The following is a 16,661-nucleotide window of genomic DNA, read 5'->3' as shown; positions in this document are numbered from 1 at the left end:
CTCTTTTTTTTTTTTTTTTTTAACCTACACTTTCTTCCTAGGTGGTCTCATCCAGGTCTACAGCTACAAATACCAAGTACATGATAATGACCCCCAATTTACACATCCACTCCACACCTCCCCCTGAGCTGTGGGTTCATATGCCCAACTGTCTCCTGGCATCTCCACCAGAAGTCTAAATGCAAGTCCAAAAGAATTCTTGATTCCCGCTGTCTGGCTGGGGGCTTTGCCATCTACCCCGCATCCAGATGAGTCCCAAATCCAGAAATCAATAAGGAACCCTTCTTGTCCCTCATCCCCACTTGTATTAGGACTCTACCTCCAAAATATTTTCTGATTCTGTCTGCTTCTGTCCTCCCTAGGGACTACTGCTACCTCCATCCTCTACCTGAGCCCCAGCCTCTGAACTGGTCCCTGCAGTGCTACCGGATCATGCCATTTCTCTGCTTAGAACTCTGCAATTGCTTTCCAACATATTTGAGAAAAAAATAACAGGCGCCCCTGTCCCCACAGAGGCTGGTCCTCTTCCCTCCTTCTCCACCTCATCTCCTGCCATCCTCCCACCCTACCTGGCTCCAACCACAGTGGCCTCTTTTTCTTTGCACACCCCAAGCTCTTTCCCTTTCCTGGGAGCTTCTGCATTTGCTGTTCCCTCTGCCAGAAATGCTCTTCGCCTCACTCTTGGCTGGGCCCTTTTATCCCACAGATATCAGCTTAAATGTCACCTCCTTCAAGAAGCCTTGCCTGTCTACCACTCCTCCACTTAGGATCACACGGCCCTGATCATGTCCTTTAAACAGTTTGTGATTATCCTGCATATTTATTGATCGGTACTTATTGTCTAACAGCTATTTCCAACAGCCCCTTGACACCACTCCTTATACCTGCCACCTGCCCCAGCTATCCATTTTCTCATTTCAGGAGACTTAGAACTACTCCCTGATGCTGATTTTCCCCATACAGACACCCTTGGCCACCGGTCCCTCGGCTGCCCTCTCTCACCAGAGCACAGCAGCCCTTAGCCAGCCTTGAGCATCACTGTCTCTTCTCCACCAAGACCTCCCTCTCACTGGCCCTGAACTCTATTTCTGCTTCCTCCCCATCCGTGCCGGCTGTCGCTTCCTTCAAACTTCAATTTTCAGTTGCAAAAGGCCTCCGACAACCAGAGTGTGATTCTTACCAAAACCCACGTATGTGCTGCATAAACGTGGTGGGGAAAAGTGAGGTTTTATTTACAGCACCCATTTTGAAAGAGATACATTGATTTGGGAACATAGAGTATTTCCCTGTTTAAAAAATATGCTTCTTTTTCATATGATTTGAGGAACACATTTTATAGTCAGTTTGTCAGAAATGATTGGTGATTTATGAATTAATTCTGCAGTCAGAGGTTATGAATGACTTCGAATTGTAAGCTGTTAGAGGAGAAAAAAATTCTGAACCATCATCTGAAGGGGTGTCACGTTATTGCTGAGACACATTCTCATAGCTGCAGTGAGAAGTGACCAGAAAATCAACAAACTTCAACAAACACTATGTTTAGGTTGACAAAGTCCAACACTTCGTAAACAGGTATACTCTTCCTAATTTTTTAGATTTTTTTTTTTACCTTTTTCCTCAAAGTAAGCCCTTTCATTGCAATATTCAGATTAGGCTCTCTTCTGTCAAGCTCCAGAGACGCCTGTGAGATGGGGTGGCGGGGGGCCGGGGGGTCCCTGCTCTGGTTGAAATCTCAAACCGGCTTTGCTGGTGCCAGACTCAGCTCACCCTAGTCCTCCTCCAGAGGGACCATGCCATCTCTCTGAGGCCTCCCTGCCACACCTGCTGTGCCCTCTGACTTTTTGCCTGATTGACTCGACGGCACTGGGTGATGGTTTTCTCATCAAACCTTGGCGAATGCTCCTCTGTGAAGCCTTCCCCCCACCACCCCCAGGCTGGCTGGGGTCCCCCTCCAATGTGTCCCAGGGTTGGCCCCACAATTACATGTCTACCAACTGCCTCCTCTCAAGCCTGCAGGCCATGCTTGGTTTTGACTTTGTCCCTAGTTTTTTTTTTGCAGTAGCAGGGCCTACATACAGGAGGTGCTTAGGGAATCGTTGCTGAATTGGACAGCATCCATGTCTAGACCTCTGAGGTCATCCATGCTGTGTCCCTTCTTTCCTGGAATTTCCCCCTAGAATTTGGGTGTCTTCTCTACCACTTCCACTTCCTGACCACACTCTCCCCTCCCTCCTCCCCTAGTTCTTCTCCAAGGACTCAGGCTTGTGGTGTATTTGGGATTTGTTTTTCCCTTCCCTTAAACTTCCATTCTGAACCTTCCGAACTGGTCCATGGTTCCTTTGCCCAGGAGTGTTCTTTACAGTATTGGAGGGCTGCTCTCTGTTCCTGCCTGGAGGACAAGACCAGTGGTCTTGTTCTCTAACACTGTCCAGGTAGACAGTTCCCAGATAGGGTCCCCAGGGTCTCTTTTCTCTTCCAAAGTCACAACTTGAGACTCAAGCAGACATAAAGACATTCTGAACCCCTTAGTCTCCTGAACAGCCTTCCAGACTCACTGAAGACACATCCAACGTCCTTCTGCAGCATCATGGGCCTCACTAGCTAGAGTCATGGATTCTGTATGCGTCCCACAGTCGAAGCATGCATACAAATAGTTGTGTGATGGTTAAGATTGTGTGTCAACTTGGCCGAGACATGATTTTCAGTGTTTATATGTGATCACTCCCATGATGGGATCTGTCGTGAGCAGCCAATCAGTTGAGAGGGAGTTTCCTTGGGGGTGTGGCCTACATCCAAATATAAGGAGACGTTCAGGCTTTTTGCTTTCTCTGGATCCTGAGGCTGCCTCTGGTGTATCTGACCTCCTGTTCTTGGGACTTGAGCTATCAGCTTATCTGCCAGTCTTCGGATCTGTAGATCCTCACAGCCTGTGAGTGGAGCCCTGCTCTCCGACCTGCCAATCTTGGTTCGCCAGACCCCGCAGCTATGTGAATCAGGAGAAGCCTTTCGGTCTTGCCTGCCAATCTTGGAATTTGTCGATATTCATAGCCTGAGAGTGGGAGCCCTGCTCTCCAACCTGCTGATCTTGGGTTCACTAGCCCCTGTGGCTACGTGAATTGGGAGAAGCTATCTTAATCCATGGACTTTGGACGTTCCAGCCTCTATAATCTTGTGAGTTGTTTCTTTGATAGAAATCTTTCTCTATATATATTTATATGCTTTACTGGTTGTGCTTCTCTAGAGAACCCAGCCTAAGACAGGTTAGATCTTGGATGCCTTCTGATTTGAAATGACTTTTGGGGGAGGTACATAACTGAAAGATCCCAAGTGATATTCTGTTGCATCTTGCCTGCGAATAGAACCCACTATGTTGTGGCAGCAGGTGGAGACATCTTGATCTCACTCCCTGGTCCAGGGGATGAATAATGATTGTTCTGAAGTTGTTATTCTATTCCCCCTGGTCACTTATTGGTTAAAGCAAACTCCAATGTGACCAATGAGACATAAAGTGAAGGATGCTGAGTAAAATGACAGAGCTTCTTCCTTCTTCTTGCCTTCAATATATATTTCATGGCTGGAATTACAGCAGCTATCTTGGGACCATTAGAGAAACGCATAGCCATCCAGTGACCTACATCTGCTGTACTTGTTATGTGAGAAAAGTAAATCATTATTTGCTAACCCACTGTAGCTGGTTTTTCTATTACCTGCTGCTAAAAGCATTCCTGATTACCAGCCACCACTTGTCAGTTGGATGTGACTTATTTCAGAATGCTGAATCAGGGATGGTGAAGGAATCTAAAATGTGTACAATTGGGATGACTTGTCCGTGTGTATTTCTATTTAACAAAGCTAACTTCCTCCTAAACAGTACTCTACTTTCAAAATAAACACAATTGAAATTAGTTTCCCTTTGAAGATTTGGAGTGAATCAGTCACCTGCCTTGGAATCTCTAGGACACACTGGAAACGTTCTATGGCAAGGAACTGAATTCACTGCTTTAAAGTATTGTTGAAACATTACTGTTCTTTGATTGCGAATTGAAGAATCTGCTTTTAAAAGATAAATTCAGATAAACCTGCTCTTAGACAAACCCTCTCAACAAAATGAGTGCTCATGACTGGCTGGGTAAGAAGGCAGGCGATGTGAACGGTGAAAAATGTCTTAAACTTTACTATACTTGGCATCTGTCAAGCTAGGAGTTAAAAGCCCTGGAAGTTCTAAAGCAGTTACCAGCTTGTGCCACAAACATTCATTTCTCAGTCCCACTCATGCGAAAAATTCTCTCCATCAGCTGTCCACACAATGACAGTAATTACGTAGCAGCCCACACTCGGAACGATGCTATTCTGGTGCCTCGAAAGCCACCCACCCCCCAGTTGTTCCCGTGAAGCAACCACCACGCTCAATTTATGACTCAGGCCAGACAGAACAAAACTTTCCAGGAATTTGCAACTCATGTATACCTGGGCCCCGGGCCCTTCCCCATAGCTCGCTGCAGAGGAGCGCTGGTGTGCAGGCCTGGGGCTCCCCTGTCTGTCACCACACAGAATCTGGAACCTTCAGAAGTCTCGGGGCTCGACCCCAGGACTGGGTCACCTAATGTCACAGGAGGTCTGGCCTTCTGAATGAAAGGGAGATAGACTGTCCCTTTCTTGCTCCATAACATCTAAAATATCCTACCAGATATCTAGAGGCTGTTGCTGTTGTCAGATGCTGTCTAGTCAATTCTGACTCATACTGACCCTATGTACAACAGAAAGAAACGCTGTCCGGTCCTGTGCCATCCACACAATCATTGCTATGTTTGAGCCATGGTTGTAGCTACTGTGTCAATCCATCTCATTGAGGGTCTTCCTCTTCTTCACTGACCCTCTACTTTACCAAGCATGATGTCCTTCTCCAGGGACTTGTCCCTCCTGATAACATGTCCAAAGTATGTGAGATGAAGTCTTACAATCCTTGCTTCCAAGGAGCATTCTGTCTGCACTTCTTCCAAGACAGATTTCTTTCTTCTGGTAGTCCATGGTACATTCAGTATTCTTTGCCAATGCCATAACTCAAAGGCATCGATTCTTCTTCAGTCTTCCTTATTCGTTGTCTAGCTTTCCCACACATATGAGGCGATTGAAAATACCATGGCTTGGGTCAGGCACACCTTAGTTCTCAAGGTGACATCTTTGCTTTTTAACACTTTAAAGAGGTCTTTTGTAGCAGATTTGCCCAATGCAATACGTCATCTGATTTCTTGACTGCTGCTTCCTTGGGCATTAATTACGGATCCAAGTAAAATGAAATCCTTGACAACTTCAATATTTTCTCTGTTTAACATGATGTTGCTTACTGGTCCAGCTGTGAGGATTTTTGTTTTCTTTATGTTGAGGTGTAATCCATACTGAAGGCTGTAGTCTTTGATTTTCGTCAGTAAGTGCTTCAAGTCCGCTTCATTCTCAGTGTGCAAGGTTTCATCGGCATAACGCAGGTTGTTAATGAGTCTTCCTCCAACTCTGATGCCTCATTCTTATTCATATAGTCCAACTTCTTGGATTATTTGCTTAGCATGCAGATTGAATAGGTATGGTGAACAGATTCAACCTTGATGCACACCTTGCCGGATTTTTAACAATGCAATATCCCCATGCTCTGTTCAAACAAGTACCTCTTGGTCTATGTACAGGCTCTTCAAGAGAATAGTTAAGTGTTCTGGAATTCCCACTCTTCACAACATTATCCATAATTCGTCATGATCCACATAGGCGAATGCTTTTGCACAGTCAGTAAAACACAGGTAAACATCTTTCCGTTATTCTCTGATTTCAGCCAAGATCCACGTGACATCAGCTATGATATCGCTCATTCTATGTCCTCTTTTGAATCCAATTTGAACTTCTGGCCTTCTGGCAGTTCCCTGTCAATGTACTGCTGCAACCATTTTTGAATTATATTCAGCAAAATTTTACTTGCGTGTGATATTAATGATTTTGTTCCATAATTTCCACACTCTGTTGACGGTCAGGACCAAAATAGGCTTATCACGAAGACTTTTAATCCAGCAATGCCAGGGAGTTGGTAGAAAAGAAAGCCCCCTCCAAGACGGACAGTAAACCACTCCTGGGTGTTCCTTCTGAGTGTTTCTCTGCACAAAAGCAGCAGAAAAATTTCTGAGATCAACTGTGATCATAACTTATTTACCTTTATAGCAGCATCATTAGCAAAGAGAATGAACATTTGGCCACACTTCAGCTCCACGATCTGCTCAGCAGGGCAGTATTGGGGCTAACCGTGCTATCAGTTTGAGCGAGAATGCTTCTGGGAGTTTCCTTGTGCTGCACTTAGTCCTCAGTGACATGAGGGGGTGTCACCACTCTGGTGGCCACGTCCAGGACAATGCCACAAGGAGTCTCTCCCTCAACTCCAACCTGCATGTTCTGGGCATGTCAGTCGCTTTCAGCCTATGAGTCACTGTTACTCAAAAAATACTTCCTTTCTATTTTTATGAGTCAATATGGAGATTATGCATCTTAAAGCAAACTCTCCTACCTGCCTCCTCATCTTCCCTCTTGGACAGAAGAGAGAGATAGTTAGCAAACATTCTTCATACCCTGGAATAACACGTAACATTTATCATCAGTGCCCCCTGCCCCCAAAATTCTGAAAACAACAGAGGAGGCCCTGGGTGATACAAATGGTTACCACGTTTGGCTGCTAACTGAAAGGTTGGAGGTTTGAGTCCACACAACGGTGCCTCAGAAGAAAGGCCTGGTGATCTTCTTCTGAAAAACCAGTCATTGAAAATTTTGTGGAGCACAGTTCTACTCTGACGCACATGGGGCTGTCATGAGCCAGACTCGACTCCGTGGCAACCGGTGGTACTCGTCCTCAGGCCACTCCAACAAACAATGAGCACTCCTTGTCGCTAAAAGGGAAGCCTGTGGACTCTCTGCTTCTTCTAGCTCATTCTTAGCTTTTAACAACACCCTGCAGGTTGTCCACCACCAGTGCTGCACCAACCCCCGGGATGGTCTTTCATATTACTCTACTTCTACAGATCAGGTACTTGAAACAAAGTGATGAGGCTGCACCACGCAGTCCATTTCTCTTTCCATTTCTAACATGCTTCCTTGCTCAGAACCCATCTCAAAAATGGAGATTTGCACGGTTGGCCCAAATACAAATGTCTTCTCATTTATTTAGCTTGGGCAAAATTTTCTTAAAAAAAACAAAACAAAACAAAAAAACGCTCATTTTTCAGAGCTCTAAGGTCTTTTTTAAGGCCAGGCAGAACTTTAATGGGCCAAGGGCTGCTCAAGTGCCTCTGGCTTCCTTAGATACACCTGGGATTTGGAATATGGAGGTGTGGTTTGGGGCACAATTTGAAACTATCTGTCCGATTTTAATAATGGCCTAGCAAACGGCTGGCTGTAGAAAGGCACAGCTCAGTCACGACGTCTAACTTGGATGAAAAGACACCTGGATATTAGGATCCCACAAGGAACGCCTGCTCCCGCCATCCTCACCCAAGAGAAGAGGTCTCTATGCCGAAAGCTAATTTCGTTTCCTTGTTGAGGTGGACAGAGGGTTCTCAAGAAGTTCTCGTTGTTCCAAACCTTCATGAATTTTCCCTTTCTCTCAACTCTGACTTGAGTCTTCAATATATTTGGCTTGGCAACATAACAAGGGGAAATTAGAGGGAAGGAGGAAAGAGGTACTTACCAGGAAACTTTTTCATCGTAAATGAACTGCAGAAAAAAAAAAAAAAAAAAAGCATAGATTAGACACACATGTAGACACACACATGCACACACACACTCACACACTCACAAACACACAGCGTGGTTGAGGATGGCAAGTTGTCCATCCGAGTTGCTGGTATGGTGGTAGGCAGGGTTGGACTGGTCTGGAATAAAAGGCATCTGTGGTTTTTTGGGTGGGTAAGCTCCCCTCTGTACGTGTTTAGTCTTCATTCAGTGTCAGTGGGAGGAGGCCTTGATACAGACTGGTAGGGCTATTGTGAAGGGAAGAAGCAACAGGTAATTCCATCCTTCGTCAATTTCCACCCAACAGTGGAGTGACGGGGAAGTGCCACCAGCCTGCCTTGTGAAGTACGATGCGTTGCAGAATCATAGATACCAGTGGGGATGTAGGAGCACTGTGGGACTTCCAAACACCAACACGTGTGTGCCACCTGTGAGATTCTTCCACAGCTCCGTGCACTTTGTGGCACCTTCACACTTCTAATACAAGCGATTGAACTTTGATGTGCTCAAAAGTTTTCCTTCAATTGACCTATTTTTGGCTTCCTCAATGTAATTTATTTTCAGAGCAAACTTTACATCACAACCAGAAGTAGAAAAGCAGCATAAATTGCCATGCATAGAAGGCGACTCTGGAGAACAAACGCAACATAAGCCAACAGTGTTTGAGAACTCTGGCTGCACACTGCTGGCTTCTCAAGCCCTGGGCCACAGACCTGGCCTCTTGTTCAGGAAGGAGATTAGTACCAGTCACAGCTGGCGAAAGACACACAAGCACCAAACTTAGGTCTTCTCCTCATCAATTAGGATGGAAAGAAAATACAGAGGGAATAACTAGCTCACAACAGGATTTCACTTATTTAACCCCTAATCCATACGCCAACTAAAATCACTTCTCGCTTTGGCGGGGGGGAGGGGGGAGTTATATAGCCAGACCCTTTGATACATACGAGTTAGTTCTAGACTCAGGCCCCAGCTCCCAACTGGTTGCTCTTTTCATGACACGACTTACCTGTCTAGATGGTGCGTTGCTCAAACCCAGTAGGAACACCTATATTTAATTCAGGCAGGAAGAGGAGGGCATGGTTCACAGCACTTCATTTCTACATTCATGAAACGTGGCTGCTTTGTGTATGCCCATCTCTATGAGTGGCTTCCCTTCAGAGGCATGGCTCCCTGGAGACTCTAAGGTGGACACTTGCAGGACAACCTGGGTGTAAAGCGTTGTTACAGTGTGTGGAGAGGTGGACTCTGCCAATGCCGCGACATCGCCTCAGTCCCCAGTGAGTAGTATGGCATCAGCTGTGTAGAGGTGGACAGAGAGCCTCAAAGAAGAGAAGGGTCTGGCTCACAAGGCACACCTAAGCAATGCACCCCAGTTATCATGAAGGTCCAAGGGAGAGGTTGACAGGGAAGAAGCCATGCTTCTTCATGACTTGCTTTTCTAACAAGCCATTGAAGGAGACCTTGTTGTTGTCATATTTTTTACTTTTGTCTTTGTTACCAGAGTCAACAAGTTGACACTTGGGTGAAAATGCTAAACCAGAAGAAGGGAAAGAGGATTAAAAATGAGTAAATAAAAGAAGCAATCACAGAGTCCACGTTGGGTGATGTGGAATCCCCTCCCTGGAAGGAACTCCCAGCTCTTCGTGTATAATCACTAGCTTTTAAAAACTTGCTCAGAAGTCGTCAAACAGACCAAGTGATTGAAGATGGAAAACCTTTCCTAGTAATTGAAATTAATTCAATATTAGTCTTTGGTAGTGGGCTGGAACAATCAATTCGTAACCACTTGAGAGAACACAAGATAGCATAAAGAGTTTATTAGAGAGGCCAATTTAATTTTGTCTGATCAGAGCAGGCAGGCAATAATACACAACACTCAAGCAGCTTGTGTTGCTGTGGCTGGGTGCCGTTGTGTCGCTTCTGCCGCACAGGGTTTTCTTGGCTGTAATCTTTACAGAAGCAGATCACCAGGTCTTTCTCCGGGAGAGCTGCTGTGTGGGTTTGAACCTCCAACCTTTTGGTTGGTAGCTTACCCATTGCGCCACCAGGGTTCCTTAAGGCAGCTTTTAGGTAGCTTTTATTCGGTGTGGCCCTGTTGATGGTGGGGCATAGCCCCTGCAAAGGGGGACACTTGAAGTCCGTTCGCCCTGGGAGAAAGCACCCAGTTTGTGTGCTCGAGAAATCAGCTCTGGAGCCAATACAGTTTTAACTATTGATTTTTCCAGTGATCACATCAGTGGAAAAAAAAAAAAAAAATTGAGGATGGGCTTAAATGTACAAGGGACCCAAAACTGACTACAGAATTTACAGGGAACGCAAGAAACCAGAGGAAGGGTGGTCAGACCACGATGAGATTGGACAAGATAAACAATTAAGGCCAAAGCACCAGGAACCCAAACTCAAGAGGATGTGATGGCCAGGGAGGTGGGTCTGGGGATTAGGCTCAGGGAGGCGGCGGACCCGGATATAGAAACACAGATGATTGCACTACAAGGACTAACAACTTGTAGAGACCTGAAAACATGCAAACAACAAATGGAGTCTTCCCTTCTCTCTGCCTGGCAAGACGCTGCCCCTATCGCTGGCCCTCGAGAACACAGGACTTCATGGGAGGAGGCCTCCACATGGCCAGGAGGCCTCAGGTACCCGGTGGTGAATGAGCAGACAGTTTTTTTGTTTGTTTTTCAATTTTATGGTGGAGATATATCTACATATAGAGAGATATATATTTATATATATATAGACCTATCTATCTATATCACCACAATAAAATCTATGCATATATGTATATATAAAGTTTGCTATTTTAATCATTTTAAGTGTACAAGTTAGTGACATGGATTATGTTTACCATGTTATGCTACCATCACTATTACCTATTTCAAGATGTTTCTCATCACCCTTATCAGAAACTCAATTGCTCTTAACAGTTTGCTGTTGTTGTTGGTCAAGTCAAGCTCTGAATCACGGGACCTTACGTGTAACAGAAGGAAATGTGGTCCGGCCCCGTGCCATCTTCCTGACGGCTGGTATGTTTGAGTGCATTTGTTGTGGGAATTTTGTTAGTCCGTGTTATTGGACGAGTCCCTCATGTTCACTGACTCTCTGCTTGACCAAACATGATGTCTTTGTCTAGGAATTGATATTTCCTGATGACATGCTCAAAGTAAGCAAGCTGAAGTCTTGCCACCCTCACTTCTAAGGCGTATTCTGGTTGTATTTCTTCTAAGACTGATTTGTATCCCCCCCTTCTCCTTGCCCACCTGCCCCTGGTAACCACCAATAAACTTTGGTCTCTAGGCACTTGCCTATTTTAGATATTTCATATAAGCAGGATCCCACAGTATTCGTCCGTCTGTGCCTGACTTATTCACTTGACAAACACAGTTTGTTTTTTATCCCTCTACTTTGACAGGATTGTGTAGAGAAAATCACAGGCTTCAGAAAAGAATAAGAAAACTGATGACAGAAACTAGAAATAAGGCCTTTAAAGGAAAATGTAAATGGAAACAGGCTTGTTTATCGTGAGAAGCTCGTGACTGGGAGGGCCATCAGCTGGCCCCGAGGATACGGTGGTGGGGCGGGAGGCGGTGGTGCAGCTCATTGTCACCTCTTAAACCGAAAGCCAAACCTGCTGCCGTCCAGTCAATTCTGACTCAGATCCACCCGACAGGAGAGAGTAGAGCTGCCCCATGGGGTTTCCAAGGAGCGGCTGGTGGATTGGAACCGCTGAGCTTTGGGTTAGCAGGTGAGCGCCCAACCAGCATACCACCAGGGCTGCTGTCACCCCTTAAAGGCCTGACTCTGAGGACAGTGGCACTGTCTGCATGGCAGGACCCTCCTGACAGCATGAGAACCGCTCTGTCTGAAAATCTGAGAATGACAAACGGAGCGTTGCTCTCCCTTGTCCTTGCGAGGATGGATTTGGTACTCCTTACAGATTTTACTGTGTGTAATTCTCTTAAGAGCTGCTCATCTCTCTGTATTTTAATGTTTTATCTGAGGGTAAAATAACAACTTCCCCACTCGTCATGGCAATATTACTATTATTGTTAGGTGCCGTCAAGTCAGTTCTGACTCACAGAGACCCCGTAGGACAGAGTGGGACTGCCCCCAGAGGGTTTCCAAACAGCAGCTACTGGATTTCAACTGTCGACATTCTGGTTAGCAGCCGAGCTCTTAAACACTGTGGCACCAGGGCTCCCACAATATTACTAGTGTAGAAGAAAACTTAAAATTACTTGGGCTTGTTTGTCTAAAACAGAAAACCTGGTGGCCTAGTGGTTAAGAGCTCGGCTGCTAACCCAAAAGGTCTGCAGTTTGAACCCTCCAGGGACTCCTTGGAAACCCTATGGGGCAGTTCCACTTTGTCCTATAGGGTTGCTATGAGTCAGAATCTAGTCAAAGGCAACAGTGTTTTTTGTTTTTGGTGTAGAACAAGAAACTGCACCCCGTTTCATACAGTCACCACTAGGTGGCGCTCACGTTCTAGCCCTGGCCCAAGGCTAACCCAACTGCCAAGGTGGTGAAGTTGGAGTGAGGTCAGTCCAATTCCTTTTTCGAAGCTCCATTAAATCTCCTGAAAGGAGGGGAAGCACCCCAGGACAGACAGCCTCTTGAAATAGCCTCAGTAAACCCACAGCTGTCCTGGGCCAGGTGATGTTCTGAGGCACGCTGCCTCTAGTGATCTGCACTTGTGGCCTTTGGAGCTGACCCAGCCCTTTTCCTGTTGGGGTTGGAGAACATGTGCTAGGTGAGCTGCTGTTCTGTCTATGCTCTGCTCCTGTGTGTGGGGCCAGTGCCGTGACTGCCCAGAGACCACACAGGTGTGCTAACCCATACCTGGGCCCCAGCTTTGCTAAGCACGGGCTGGTCAGGGGACCTGCTCTCTGGTCCAGTTGGAGCTCATCCAAAGCTACCCTTGGCTGCTCCCTAAGGTTCCCGCATGCTCCACAGCTGAGCCAAATGTTAACAGACAGGAGTGAACTTGAAAAAAGCACTCTTTCCCTCCAGGCCTCAGAGAAACAGTTGGGTACCATGGAAACCAGTTTTTCAGTCCTGTGTCTAGAATCTTCCAAGCAAAACAGGCTTACATCAGGCAAGGCGAATTCCTGGACGTCAGAGCATCTCAGAGAACCCCTAAAGGAGTAACGGGCTCAAGATGTAGGGAAAAAGATAAGCCAGGGATTACCCCAGGGTGGAGGTGGGAGGAGAGGCTGGGCAGAGGCCCTCCCTGCTGAGCTGACAGGCTGGTGGCTGGTTCAACACTGACATGTCAGTCCCTGGGTCTGCTCACTGGGAATTATGATGGGGAAGCAGGGGCTGCCAAATTGCTAAATCTAAGAATTCACAGCCTGTATTATAATCACCGGCACCATTAGAGTTTAAATCAGTGAAACTAATAGGAGAAAACCGCACCACCTCTTTCTTTCAAAGACTGAGACCTTAAAAATCTTCCCTCTCTTGCTACGTGCTAAATGGAAACAGCCCCGCTAGACCCTTGTCACTCAGTAGCTTGGGGTTCTCCTTGGAGATGTGTGCATGGAGTCCCAACCTTCTCATTTTGTGGCCAGGAGTGGCAGATGGCTTAGCTAAAGCCACGGTGATTTCATCTGAGGTGAAGAATCAGACAGAATGCACTAGAAAGCTGGCTGTTACGCCAGAAGATGGCCTCCAATCCAGGTAGGTGGCTGCAGGAGGGCAGGGATAAACAGGACCCAAAGGCAAGTCCTGAGCAGGGCTGGTCGTTTTATACAAATATATACGGGCGGGCTGGGAAAAAGGATGTGAGAATGAAGTTAGGATTTCGGACAATAATAGTTGTTAAGCCAAAGGGATTATGATTGCTAAGAAGTTCAAAAACAAAAACGAACAATTAAATCAGAATTTCCAAACAGTTCTTGTAAAAGAAGAGGGCTCTCCTATGTGCACTGAATTCCCCAGCACAGCTGACCCACTTCCCTGCTCGAGAGCAAACGCCATCTAGAGCCTTCACTCCCTAGTTTACACCAGCATCGTTCAGAGCAGGCCCTTCCTTCTGTCAGAGCAGGCATTCTGGGACAGGTGGCTTTGTGTGACTGTAGCTGGTTTGGTTGGTTGTCATTGTTAGTCGCTTTCGACTCATAGCGACCCTATGTACATCAGAAGGAAACACTGCCCAGTCCTGTGCCATCCTCGTGATCTTTGCTTTGCTTGAGCCCACTGTTGCAGCCACTGTGTCAGTCCATTTCATGAGAGTCTTCCTCTTTTTCACTGACCCTCTATTCTACCGAGCGTTATGTCCTTCTCTAGGGACTGATCTCTCCTGATAACATGTCCAAAGTACGTGAGACAAAGTTTCACCTTCTTTGCTTCTAAGGAGCACTCTGGCTGTACTTCTTCCAAGGCAGATTTGTTGGTTCTTCTGGCAGTTCATGGTATATTCAATATTCTTCACCAACACCATAATTCAAAGGCATCAATTCTTCGTCAGCCTTCCTTATTCATTGTCCAGCTTTCACATGCATATGTGGTGACTGAAAACACCATGGTGTGGGTCAGGTGCACCTTGGTCTTTAAAACGATTTCAAGTGGTTTGGTTTAAGGAACTAAAAGTTCTCTCCGACATCCCCTGTGTTTTCATCGCATCTTCTAGCTACCATAGTTACTCCCATTTTGCCAGCAGGAGAGCTGAAAGGTGATGGGCACAATGACCATAAGACTTCAACGTCTCTAAACGGAGAGAGAAGAGGTTAACTTCCAGGTAGGAATGGGTTTGAGGGGGAAGGGGGGCAAGCAGAGGGGCAGGGCCAAGGAGGCTAGGTGAGAAACGAAGGGTCAGCATGATCTCTAAGAAAGGCGAGATACAGAGATTTCTGAACTGTTTAAGATTTATTTTTAATGAACAACTTCTAGGAGAGGGGTAGGTGAAGCTATTTCTCTCTGCCTAAAAAGGTGACTTTAAAATCAGTCACAGAGACAAGCATCATTAACAAGGGGATTGCATGGTGGGAATAAAGATAACTGTAAAGACTGAAGAGGCAGATTTTGTTGGGGGGACTTCTAGATTTTTAACTGGGGCAGTACAGCTATGCCATCTTAAATACTTGCCCTGGGAAGCCCGAGGTACTGTGGCTGTCTGGCCCTGGGCAAATCACTTGATATCTGTGGCCTTGGTTTTGCCGTGTGTGAAACGGGGTTCATCGGTGGCTAGCTTGCACAGTTGTGAGTATTAAGCTGGTAAATCTTTATGGACAGCCTCAACATAATAGTCAGTCCCATATTAGGGATCAAGTCTAGGTTTGTTAAAAATTATGGATGTCTGTGAGAAAGTGTGGTATATTTTCTATGAAAGGGCTTACTCTCTAGAACTGTGCTGTCTAGTATGGTACCTATTAGACACACGTAGCTACTGAAATTAAAATTAATTAGATTAAAAATTCAGTTCTTCAGTCTCACTAGCCACATTTCACATGCTCCAGAGCCACATGTGGACAGTGCAGATGTAGAAGGCGTCCATCATGGCAGAAGCTGTGCCAGACAGCACTGCCTGGAGCATCGTCACGACAGCTGGGGCAGCAGGTTGGTCCCTCCCCATTCCCACTAAAGGGGATTGAAGGGAACACTTGGGGGCAAGTTTCCCACAAGAAGGAAAGGGAAGTGCTGCCTCGGACGAGCCTCACTGCTGTGCCAGTGCTCCGGTTGCCCCGCAGCAGGCCACCCGAGACTGGCAGATCAAGTAGACCCCTGGCGAATCTGGACTATGAGTTTGTCTCTCAGGCCCATTTCCTGCCGCCACCGGAGGAGGCTTGCCTGCTCTTGATGTTCACAATCCCCATTCTCAAGCAGAGATAAAGGGTAAAAATAAACTATTCCTTTTAGGGCAGCTGTTAGACTGACAATGTAATGAAGCATTTGCATTTATGCAAATTACATGATTATATAAATTACACTAACATTTCAATACGAGAAACTGTCAGCCTGCTGGAATCTGGAGACAGAGTAGGACTGGGAGGCAGGAGACGTCCATGGCCACAGCGCTTGTTGGGGGAACAGAGAGGCTGCAGGAGAGTCTACCATCATTTGTGGACTGTTGGCTGGCACACACAGGGATGCTCTCCAAAGAACCCAGGATGTCCCCAGGACCTAAGAGGTGAAAATTCTCTTGCAGAGAGTGGCTGGGCAAGCCTCATGGGCAGGGTGGAGTTTCTTCAAAGCCTGATGCTTCCTTTGATTCAGAGAACGTCACTAGGGTTAAAGGCGGTGCCTGATTGGGGTGGGGGGACAGAGTGCAGAGAGACAGGCACTCGGTGATTCTGAAATTATAGCCGCTTTAGACAATAACACGATCTTAACGTCTTCTGCCTGCTCCTTAAATTCCAAAGGCGAAGGGAGCTCCTTGTTCCTAAATTCACTGTTGGAAGCTCTAAGGTCTCAGAATGCATGTGCTAGCCTCATTCCTATTTCTTCACCTTTCTAGCCCTGTTTATGTCTCATCCGCACCAACTTACATCTCAGCTGTTTTACAATCCAGGTAGAAATGACACTGAACCCTGCCTGCCTTGGCAGCCACTGGTGCGTCACTGGAGAAGTCATCTCTCCTGCTCTCTGGGTCTCCAGCCCCAGAGTTCACCTGAATGGCCTTTTGACCCAGATGTGCACAGAAGCAGCATCTGGGCCCACTTAATCCTAACCTGCCCTCTGGGTGAACAAGCTCTTTATCATACATCTTAGGGAACTGGCTATTATCCCTTCTGAACATTCCAGAACCATAAAATGGGGAGAAGGTAAAAACCCCAAAGATAAAAAAAACAAATTGTTAGGGAAGGTTGGTAATTATTTCCTGGGTAGGAAGAAGAGCTTTTAAATAAAGGAATTTTAAGTGTGCCATTTCAAAGACCTGTAGAGAAGCTTAGTATCAC

General features: G+C 46.2%; 1 protein-coding gene across 1 annotated transcript in view; it reads right to left on the bottom strand.

Moving 5' to 3' along the window:
* SLC24A3 (solute carrier family 24 member 3) overlaps positions 1–16,661 on the bottom strand; it is a 677,514-nt gene that overhangs the window by 74,276 nt on the left and 586,577 nt on the right. Inside the window, exon 8 of the mRNA XM_049870001.1 lies at positions 7,715–7,740. Coding sequence (XP_049725958.1) covers positions 7,715–7,740 — 26 coding nt within the window. The remainder of the gene's footprint in view (positions 1–7,714; positions 7,741–16,661) is intronic.

The sequence above is a fragment of the Elephas maximus genome, chromosome 25 (assembly GCF_024166365.1).
Source record: "Elephas maximus indicus isolate mEleMax1 chromosome 25, mEleMax1 primary haplotype, whole genome shotgun sequence".
NCBI lineage: Eukaryota > Metazoa > Chordata > Mammalia > Proboscidea > Elephantidae > Elephas > Elephas maximus.
The sequence above is the reverse complement of the archived record's forward strand: the minus strand, read 5'-3'. Positions and strand labels throughout refer to the sequence as shown.